This window comes from Engystomops pustulosus, chromosome 11 (genome assembly GCF_040894005.1).
Source record: "Engystomops pustulosus chromosome 11, aEngPut4.maternal, whole genome shotgun sequence".
Classification (NCBI taxonomy): domain Eukaryota; kingdom Metazoa; phylum Chordata; class Amphibia; order Anura; family Leptodactylidae; genus Engystomops; species Engystomops pustulosus.
Genome location: NC_092421.1, coordinates 7,685,349 through 7,696,476, shown reverse-complemented (window position 1 = coordinate 7,696,476; position 11,128 = coordinate 7,685,349). Strand labels below are relative to the sequence as shown.

The 11,128-nt window shown below is 45.6% G+C and overlaps 1 protein-coding gene across 1 annotated transcript; it reads right to left on the bottom strand.

Moving 5' to 3' along the window:
* Window positions 1-1,681: 1,681 nt before the first annotated feature.
* ALDOB (aldolase, fructose-bisphosphate B) lies at window positions 1,682-9,567 on the bottom strand. Its single transcript, XM_072131367.1, has 9 exons — window positions 9,413-9,567; window positions 8,500-8,621; window positions 7,450-7,661; window positions 7,314-7,368; window positions 7,064-7,224; window positions 5,960-6,043; window positions 5,007-5,181; window positions 3,804-4,003; window positions 1,682-2,061 (listed from the first exon to the last, which is right to left on the bottom strand). The coding sequence occupies exons 2-9, from the start codon at window positions 8,609-8,611 to the stop codon at window positions 1,966-1,968; spliced, it is 1,095 nt and encodes a 364-aa protein (XP_071987468.1). The 5' UTR covers window positions 8,612-8,621; window positions 9,413-9,567; the 3' UTR covers window positions 1,682-1,965.
* Between the last annotated feature and the right edge of the window lie 1,561 nt (window positions 9,568-11,128).

Below are 11,128 nucleotides of genomic sequence, written 5' to 3'. Positions count from 1 at the left end.
GACACAAGAGCTTACAGTCTATGAGGATGAGGGGGTTACACAAGAGCTTACAGTCTATGAGGTTGAGGGGGTGACACAAGAGCTTTCAGTCTATGAGGATGAGGGGGTGACACAGGAGCTTACAGTCTATGAGGGGGAGACACAAGGGCTTACAGTCTATGAGGATGAGGGGGACACAAGAGCTTACAGTCTATGAGGATGAGGGGGAGACACAAGAGCTTACAGTCTATGAGGATGAGGGGATGACACAAGAGCTTACAGTCTATGAGGGGGAGACACAAGGGCTTACAGTCTATGAGGATGAGGGGGAGACACAAGAGCTTACAGTCTATGAGGATGAGGGGGACACAAGAGCTTACAGTCTATGAGGATGAGGGGGAGACACAAGAGCTTACAGTCTATGAGGATGAGGGGGAGACACAAGAGCTTACAGTCTATGAGGATGAGGGGATGACACAAGAGCTTACAGTCTATGAGGATGAGGGGGTGACACAAGAGCTTACAATCTATGAGGATGAGGGGGTGAAACAAGAGCTTACAGTCTATGAGGATGAGGGGGTGACACAAGAGCTTACAGTCTATGAGGATGAGGGGGTGACACAGGAGCTTACAGTCTATGAGGATGAGGGGGAGACACAAGGGCTTACAGTCTATGAGGATGAGGGGGAGACACAAGAGCTTACAGTCTATGAGGATGAGGGAGGACACAAGAGCTTACAGTCTATGAGGATGAGGGGGAGACACAAGAGCTTACAGTCTATGAGGATGAGGGGGTGACACAAGAGCTTACAGTCTATGAGGATGAGGGGGAGACACAAGATCTTACTGTCTATGAGGATGAGGGGGTGACACAAGAGCTTACAGTCTATGAGGATGTGGGGGAGACACAAGAGCTTACAGTCTATGAGGATGAGGGGTGTAACATCAGATGTATAGGAGCTTGTATAATGGTCCAGGTTCTTTATAAGGGAACAGAATAAAATAATGTAATAAATAAAGATGCTGATGCTTGAACCAGTCATCAGCCGCATGTTCTATACAAAGTCCAAAGTGAATGTGACTGTAGAGATTGCAGGGGCTCAAGAAGGGAGTTAGCGGAGAGATAGCGGGTTATAGAGAATAAACCAGGCGTTCCAGGAGATGACAGGGAGGTTAGAGACTAGTCTGTAGTTATAGCTTTGAATGGGTCCAGGGAAGGTTTCTTTAGTAATGGGGTGACAATAGCATGCATGAAAGAAGAGGGACACATCACCAGAGGAGAGAGAGAGGAAGATGTTAGTGAGGTGAGAAGTGACTGCAGGGGAGAGAGAATGTACCAGATGTGAGAGGATGGGGTCACTGATGCAGGTAGTGGGGCGAGCAGCGGAGAGGAGCCCGGACACGTCTTCCTATGTGGGAGGAAGAAGAGAGTGACCAGGGTGAGGTACTGATGTAAAGGGGATTAGAGGGGGGAGTGGATTGAGAAAGATTTGCTGCTAGCATTATCGGAAACCTGTGCTGTACAATAGGAACGCCGGACCGCGCTGTAAGTGGTCCGGCATATTCATGAGGGGGGTGATCCGAGGCGCTGCCTTTTCCCATTACCAGTGTACGGCGCCGCGACATCTCCTAGTGCCGTTTTTGCCTAAAGATGAAATGTTGGAATATAACAATATAATATTAAGGAGACGCTCACACCAGGTCAATTTTTTACAGAAAGTGTTTATTGCCATCACGTTCCCCATTTATTTTGGTCATTCTGTAAAAAGCAGCAAAAGTCTGTGATGTTGTGATATACAGTATCCTGAGCTCCAGTGCAGAATCGGACATTCCCTCTCCCCGATCAGGGTGCTGCCAGCATCACCAAGCACCTTAGAAGATGACTCCTAGGTAACCTCACGCTTAGGACATACCACCAAAATATTACTACTGCAATCAATCGGAAAACCTGTACTAATGGCTCAGCGTACGGAGAAATTCCCTGGTTTAATAGGTGTAGCTCGCCTGGAAAAGAGACTGCGAGGAGGCCGCGTCAGAAGATCCAGATGGAACGTATTTTCCCAGAGATGCCAAACCATTAATCTGGAAGACACACAACAAAACATCATCTGTAATGCAGAACCTGACTGTAACACAAAAATTATGCTGGTCTCTCCCGATCCATAAGAGGCTGAATCATCACTATACAGGTCAGAGGGTGCGGAGGTCATCACGTAGAGGACATCTTTCCACCATAATTATGATCCCGACAATCAAATCTGGTATTACCAAGGGTTTGCCTCAGGCAACCCCTAAAGAATATAGAGGATTGGGGGTCCCATAACGTGGTGATGAGTATCGAGAAGACATATTTCTGCAAACTCTAACCAGTAACTTTTACGATCGGTGCCAACAATATTCCTAGTGATGTCAACGACAGTCCATTCCCATTCCAGTCTGGAGTCTTTGTAAGGCTCCATGAACTGTCATTCACCAAGATCTGTAATGGTGTGCCAGTGACCAGATGGAAAGCAAATGCTCCATATACTGCAATACTGAAGTATGGTATGGGAGGAGTGGTCAGACCCCCTAGGGTTAAATTACCCTAGTGCAGTGGTGGCGAACCTATGGCACGGGTGCCAGAGGTGGCACTCTGAGCACTCTCTGTGGGCACCCAGGCCATCATCCCAGACAGGACTCAAAACCTCCTCTTGCAGTCCCTGGCCACCCAGGACATGCTGTGACCAAGGCTATGTGCACACATCCTGGTGCAGCATGGGGGACTACAGGAGATGCAAGGAGGTGCAAACAAGGCTGTATTATTATTGTAGCTCCTGCTCTGGGCCCTGCAATTCTTCCTGCTCAGGGGACCCTGGAAGGAAGCTACAATGATAATCTGGATTTCTCCTCTTTCTTGCAACTGTTTCGGTGTCATCAGGATGCTGATACAATTAAAAGCCTTGACAAAACAGGTAGCAACATGTTACCACTTAAATGGCTATGTTGGCACTTTGTATTTAAATAAGTAGGTTTGGTTCTAGTTTGGGCACTCGATCTCTAAAAGGTTCACCATCACTGCCCTAGTGGGTTTAAAAATATTGGAAAAAAAATAAATAAAAGTTCAAATCATCCCCTTCCTATAAAAATTTACAAATAAAACCATAAACAAGGCTCCTAAATGTCCCAATCTATCAATATATAAAACTGTTATTCCCGGCTGTGAAAACGCCACTTTTTTTTTTTTTGCCATTTTGCAACTCGTAAAAATTTAAAGGTTGCACAGTCCAAAAAAGTAATGAAAATGTCATCACCCTCCAGGCAAAAACTGGCACCTTACACAGGTCCGTACACGAAGTATTAAAAAGTTCAAATAGTTTGTCAGAACAGGACGAAATAAAAAAAATTAGTTTTTCAACGGTTTAATTTTTTTAATCTATTTAACCCAATAAAACCTGAATAAATTTTGTGTTCCTGTGATCGTACAGATGGACAGAATACAGGGGAGGTGTCATTTGGAGCGAACAGTGAAACCCATAAAAACAGAGCACTCCGGAAAATGGCGCAAATGCGTTTTGTTTTTTTTTGTCAAATTCCACAGCGTTTGGAATTTTTTTCTTACTTCTCATTACCCCTGCATGGAATATCACATGACATCACTAGGAATTACAATCATTTTTAAGCAAAATATAAGCTCTAAAGCTCAGAAATATATATTATTTTTTTTTTTAAAGTAGCGCAAGAAATAGAAATGCAAATCCAAAAAGCGGGATCGGTGGGAAGGGGTTAAGGTTGCAAAAGAGAACGTTTTCCACGTAAACACACAAAGACCAGAAAGCGGAACTAACCTTGGCCCTCTTAAGGAAAGCTTCCTGGGCTGCTTTCTCGTTTTCCGTCTTCCCGAGCCAGGCAGAGAGCGATGAAGCCTGCAGAGCGCGGCCGTAGGAGAAGGACACACGCCAGGGGCGGAGCAGGTCACAGCGGTTCATGGCGTTCAGGTTGAGAGACGCCTCCTCTTCACTTTGACCTCCAGACAAGAAGCAAATACCTAGAAAAAGCCAAAAGAAAATAATGGCCAATGAGAAAAACACGATTTATGGCTTTATAGATGAGAGGGAAGAGAAATAGATGGAATAATAAGCAGAGAGAGGAATGGAGGGTAGTGTATAGAGTAGAGTGTAGTGTAGTGTATACAGTAGAGTGTAGTGTAGTGTATACAGTAGAGTGCAGTGTATAGAGTAGAGTGTAGTGTAGAGTGTAGTGTAGTGTATAGAGTAGAGTGCAGTGTAGAGTGTAGTGTATACAGTAGAGTGTAGTGTAGTGTATAGAGTAGAGTGTAATGTAGTGTAGAGTGCAGTGTATAGAGTAGAGTGTAGTGTAGAGTGTAGTGCAGTGTAGAGTGTAGTGTAGAGTGTAGTGTAGAGTGTAGTGTAGAGTGTAGTGTAGAGTGTAGTGTATACAGTAGAGTGTAGTGTAGTGTATAGAGTAGAGTGTAATGTAGTGTAGAGTGCAGTGTATAGAGTAGAGTGTAGTGTAGAGTGTAGAGTGTAGTGTAGAGTGTAGTGTAGAGTGTAGTGTAGAGTGTAGTGTAGAGTGTAGTGTAGAGTGTAGTGTAGAGTGTAGTGTAGAGTGTAGAGTAGAGTGTAGAGTAGAGTGTAGAGTAGAGTGTAGTGTAGAGTGTAGTGTAGAGTGTAGTGTAGAGTGTAGTGTAGAGTGTAGAGTGTAGAGTAGAGTGCAGTGTAGTGTATAGTGTAGTGTAGTGTAGAGTGCAGTGTAGTGTGTAGAGTAGAGTGTAGTGTAGAGTGTAGTGCTTCATTACCCCTGTGGGGGCGCTGCAAGAAAACTCAAGGGGTTTTATAGTGACAGCTGATCATCGGGGTTTCCTTTTATCGAGAGGCGTAGCTCTAAGTGGGGGGGGCCCTGGTGTGGATTCGCCACAGTGATTGCTACATCAGACATTGGTTGATCCATTATTATTTTTAGAGGAAAAAAAAGATGGAATTTGGAAAGAAGTCTAGCAGTAAAGTGACAGACGGAGAGGGCTTCATTACCGGGCACGGCGGCTGGAACGGTCCGTCTCAGAGCTGTAACAGTCGCCATAGCCACCTGCTCTGGGGTGAATTTTTGGGGACAGGACTGTCCGCCTGTGACCATGTTTGGTTTTAAGAGTGTTCCCTCTAGATACACGTGGTGTTGGATGAGGGCAGCGTACACTGCAGAGAGGACCTGTGCCGAGAGACGTACATGCACACATTCATCATCTTTTCATTTTTAAGATGCTTTTTAAGATACTCTTCGCAGACCACCTCGTTACCATTCAGCACTGCATGTCATGTGACCAGGGTGATGTCATCTAAGGTCCTTTACCCACTAACTCTCTGACTCCTCCTAGATCTGGCTGGATGCCAGGTAAGATAACAAAGTTGATTTATGGGGATGTAAGGGAAATCATTTTTAGCTAAAGAATGGGTGGCATTTTGTAAATAGGACTCTATGGAACCTGTCACCTCTGTATGTGGGAAAAATATGGTGACAATTTCACATACAAACTAGATTTACTGTATTCTTCCCATCCAGTTATTGGGGTATACTCTCCCTATCCAGCTCATGAGTCTCTGTGTACTACTGCATATCCCCGGTGGGGGCGCTGCAGGAGAATAACGTTTTCAGTTGTAGTAAATCCTGAAGGCTCCACAAATTATCAGAAAACCCCCAAAAGCTAAAACATTGTCATCAGGAAACCCCTAGAAGGGGGCGCGCAGTTACTGTGTGACAAGTGTGCGGTGCCCCATTCTTCCATAGACGAGGCTACCACTCATCTGTACTATCTGTATCTGTACACACAATCAGCCAGTGCAAGTTCCACTTGGCATTATTCCCAGACTCTTCCCATTATCAGAGGTTTAAACATGTGAAAAACACATTAACCCAGGACCTAGGGTGTTCATGGACTGCAAAGCCCAACCTGGCGGAAACAAAGCGTCTGGCCCCAGGATAGACCTACCTGTTCTGTCTCGTATTGGCACCTCTGAAGATCATGTGAGCCATCGGATAAAATTTCAGGTTCGACAATTGGTACCAGACCATTCTGTAAGAAACAAGATCATAGAATAAAGACCCGAACCCAATGACCTCGGCCCTGGGACCTGGTGTCAGGCTCTCAGGACTGTCCAGATCATGTGCACAATGCAGATGGGGCCATGGCGTCCCTTCTAGAAGGGATTTGTCAGCAGAGATCTAGCAATGTCTTGTTTGGTCGATTGAATTGAAGGGGTTCTCCAGTTATAACATTGCTGATTGGTGGTGGGGGGGGGGGTGATCAGTGACGGGACCCCCATAGATCACAAGGACAGGGGTGCAATGTGCATGCGCTGGCTGCTTTGTTCATGTTTATGGTGCTGATGGAGATGGGTTAGTGCTGCATAGAGATGAACAGCACAGCCGATGCATGCTCTACTGGTTGCAACCGATTTACAATGGACCCTCCTCTTCTTCTCGATCCCATCAATGAGACACAAACAGCGAGATACAACATGGTCGCTTTATCAATGAGGCTTGTAAAATAAGATGAAATTTGTAAAACACACGGCGTACAGGCAGGGGTCCGTCTACATGGTGGCATTTGACTTGACATTTCTGGTTAAATACAAAATCGGAACGCACTGTTGGGCTTTACGACACATAATATGATGACCTTTCAGCCTGTTATTCCGCATTTGCCCAGATGCGTAGACTTGGTAGCCTCCAAGTAGAAAAACACAACAGGATTTTTTTTTCCAGAAATGGCACCACAGCACAGATATTTCATCTCAGTCCTGTATAATTTAGTTGAGCCCAAGTGCAATATCAGACACAACCTGCATGCAGGGGAGGCGCTGTTTCCAGGTTAACAGCTGTGCATTTTATATCATATTTGTTAGCCGAGTCTGGAGCCACGTTTTATCTTTCGGGGAAGGTCCCCTGAAGCTTCTCGGCACTCAATCAACTCTTTCCCTTGTGTACAGAAGTGCCCGAGTTCATAAAGAGAAATCTATCAATGTTTTGTCAGATGAGGTACAGATATGACGACAAGATGAAGAGAAACCAAAGTAAGAAATGACATGGATACCTGTTGGCATATGCTGGCATACCGTGCCAAGACATTGGCATTCTCTTTGATGGCAAGGCTTGAGGGTGCCTGGGCTGAGATCTTCAGCACACATCTCCACTTTGCAAAGTCAGCGCCGTCCTTCTTATACTGAGCACATCTCTCTCCAAGACCATCCAGACCTGAAATTGCAAGAGTCAAGGGTTTGTAATGGGCACGGAGGATGGTTGGTGAGGACCCGGAGGAGGTCCTTAGAGAGGTAGATACTGACCTTGAGTGGTGGTCTCTCCATCAGTCCCAGCAAGAGGAGCGGTGCCTTTATCTACCTGTGTAAGAGAGGAAGACCGTCACAGAAAGCTGACCTCACTGACCGCTCTATAGCAGAAATGGGAAGGCGCCAAACCCACCTTGATCCCTACGACTATTCCAAGATCCTTCAGGAGCTTAGGGAACAGGACCCCAGTGTTGGACTTCTGGTACAATGTTTCATGGAAAAGAATGACTCCACCAATGCTCTCATTCAGTTTGGGGTCCGATGTGAAGAGCAGATTACGGAATTGGCGCCTGTTCTCTTCCGTATTCTCCACTGTGATGCGCTTTAAGCGGCTGCCCATGGTCCCTGAGAAGGAAAGTTGGTTATTGTTATTTATCTGGAAGCTTAAGGTGCCCACAGATTTGGGCTTGATGCCGGTTTGGACAAATTTTAGTCCTCCAAAAGTCACATATACATGAGAGGGGATGATGCTGCTGCCAGTCTCCCCTGTTCTCCTCCAGTCTCCCCTGTTCTCCTCCTCCTCCAGACCCCCCACCCCCATCCGTCTCATCCAGACTTCTGTCCATTTCTGTTTATTTACTTTGAGAACAAAGGATTGGGAATTGACGTTCAGCATGGCCGATGCTTTTCTACGCCAGCAATTGACAAAACACATAACTGGCAGTTGATCTGTTTGGTCCCATCTTATTTGGAGGGGACAACCTTTGAAGGACTTAAGAGGAGATACATAGCTGTGACCAAAGGTGGAAGGGTCATGGACAGGTAAGAAAGATTATGAACTGGTAACATTTCTCTTGTGTACCTATATACTTACTATTATTATATATTACTATATACCTTGTGTACCTATATACTTACTATTATTATATATTACTATATACCTTGTGTACCTATATACTTACTATTATTATATATTACTATATACCTTGTGTACCTATATACTTACTATTATTATATATTACTATATACCTTGTGTACCTATATACTTACTATTATTATATATTACTATATACCTTGTGTACCTATATACTTACTATTATTATATATTACTATATACCTTGTGTACCTATATACTTACTATTATTATATATTACTATACATCTTGTGTACCTATATACTTACTATTATTATATATTACTATATACCTTGTGTACCTATATACTTGTGTAATCTACATACTTACCCACAGATTCATCTGCTGCCAAAATTCCTCGCCCATCTTTGACAATACGCTGAGCGATCTCCGCCAGCTCCTTCTTCTGCTCAGTAGTGAGTGCTGGGAACTGATGAGCCATTTTTGAGGGTCTGTTGGATATAAATGAAAAATTAAAGGGGAGCTCCAAGCTTTAGGTTAGTAATTGGCGTCCAGCCTTCATACCCCGAGAACCTATCCAGAAGGCTGACTGCCAGCAACATCCATACTATGAATATGTACATTCAGAGGTATAACACGAGGACGTCTCAAGTCCACCAGAAGTTATTTCAGCTCCTCCATTGCTTAGTGGAAGCTGCTTGGGAAAGCTGAGTGGCACCTGACGTGGCTTGTCACTTCCCGAGCAGTGGTCTGCCTTATTCCCTAAATCCTGGTTTAGGAGCCACACAATTTTCCCAAAGCACACGAGACGCAATGTTCACAGCGCAGATGATTTCACAATAGTCTGCCTCTCCTTAGGTCTAGTGGCTGATAACAGGGACCAACAGCAGAAAAGGCAGAGCTAATGCAGATGACAGATAAGACTTTGTGTAGTTGCAGGAACTTTGTGGCTCCTCTTTCCACGCTCACAGCCCATAGACAATGCCAGGACTGTCCCACTGTCTCTTTCCTATTAGAAGTGTCAGATTGATGGGGTCCTGACTGTCGCCTCCCCCCACCCAACTCATATCCTGGTAAGGAAGGCTCTGCACCCCATTACATTAACACAAGGTCTGGGAGAAGGAAGATAAGGAACCCTCTCCACGAAAACTTGCTGTGCATTGAATCCTCCCCTGTTACAATTTCTGCAGAGCATTGCACCAAGTTGCACAATGTACAACCCCCACCTATAATATGCATTAGTATAGCCATAATACACAAGCCTAGAGGATAGCGCACTTACTGGTGTGGTGGCTGTAGGGTGGCAGCAGACGGGTGAGAGCTGGGGCGAGCACAGCCACATCACACGGCTTTATATGTACTACCACCTATAGGAGGGTGGGTCGTGTCTGTACGTTCTGCCCTCCTATAGGCTCTGCCGCTGCACACTCCTTCACAGGGAGCCATTCCCTGACAGCCAGGCTGGAGAAGGAGGGCGAACGGGTGATCCTAACTGTGAGCAAAGGTCATCGCCCTTGGGAGTCGTTCACACCATGTACTCAGTGCAGACAGACAACAGGCTGCCCAGTGCTCACATGGAAAGGATAGACGCAATGTTCATCTCCGAGTGTGTGATGATATGAGATATCAGGAGCTCGTGCACAACAACCCAACAACCACCCTCCCTACGTCTGTGTTCACATGTTGCAGATACAGGAAATATATAAAATCAGCAACAGAGATGATGAGCAGGAGTGATGTGCATGATGGTCTCCAGAGGGCGGCCATGTGCCAGGACCATCCCCCGCCGGTAATGACTGGAGGTGGGGGTAGAGATAACGTACAGCATGCACAGGACACGGAGGTTTCCTGTGTCTAACTTTCACAAGACAGCGGGTTAGAAAAGTATTCACACCCCTCGTACTGTGTAGCATTTTAAACATTACGGCCAAAAACTTGGAGCTCATTTGTGGCAGTGGTCTGACCACGATAGACGTGGTGTGTGGCTCCCGCTCACGGTGCGCACGGAAGGCTGCCGCTCCTATGGTAGGAGGAGGAGTGAGGAGCGCTCACCTCTCCTCCTCCCAGCCCTGTCCTCACCCAGGTTCTGGTCCGGGCGGAGACACGGCCGTCTCAATGTGTCCTTACACAAAGTATCAAATATTTACCATTATCTGCTCTTCTGAATTGTTGGAATGTTCAGCCCCTTGTAACTTCTATATCCTGATATTAATTCCAGGGTGTCAAAGAAGGCATCTTATTGAAGAATATAAAAAAATAAAGAATATCTACCGTATTTTTCGGACTATAAGGCACACTAAAAATCTTTTGATTTTCTCAGAAATCAAAGGTGCGCCTTATAGTCCAGTGCGCCTTATATATGAACCGTTCTTACAGACAACAGCTGCCTTGTACTGTGCACAGGTCTGCCACCTGCTGGTCATTCATCCTTATAATCAGGTGCGCCTTATAGTCCGGTGCGCCTTATATATGAACCGTACTTGCAGACAACAGCTGCCTTGTACTGTGCACAGGTCTGCCACCTGCTGGTCATTCATCCTTATAATCAGGTGCGCCTTATATATGAATCGTACTTACAGACAACAGCTGCCTTGTACTGTGCACAGGTCTGCCCCCTGCTGGTCATTCATCCTTATAATCAGGTGCGCCTTATATATGAACCGTACTTACAGACAACAGCTGCCTTGTACTGTGCACAGGTCTGCCACCTGCTGGTCATTCATCCTTATAGTCCGGTGCGCCTTATATATGATCTGTACTTACAGACAACAGCTGCCTTGTACTGTGCACAGGTCTGCACCCTGGTGGTCATTCATCCTTATAATCAGCTGCACCTTATAGTCCGGTGCGCCTTATATATGAACCGTTCTTACAGACAACAGCTGCCTTGTACTGTGCACAGGTCTGCCACCTGCTGGTCATTCATCCTTATAATCAGGTGCGCCTTATAGTCCAGTGCGCTTTATACATGAACCGTTCTTACAGACAACAGCTGCCT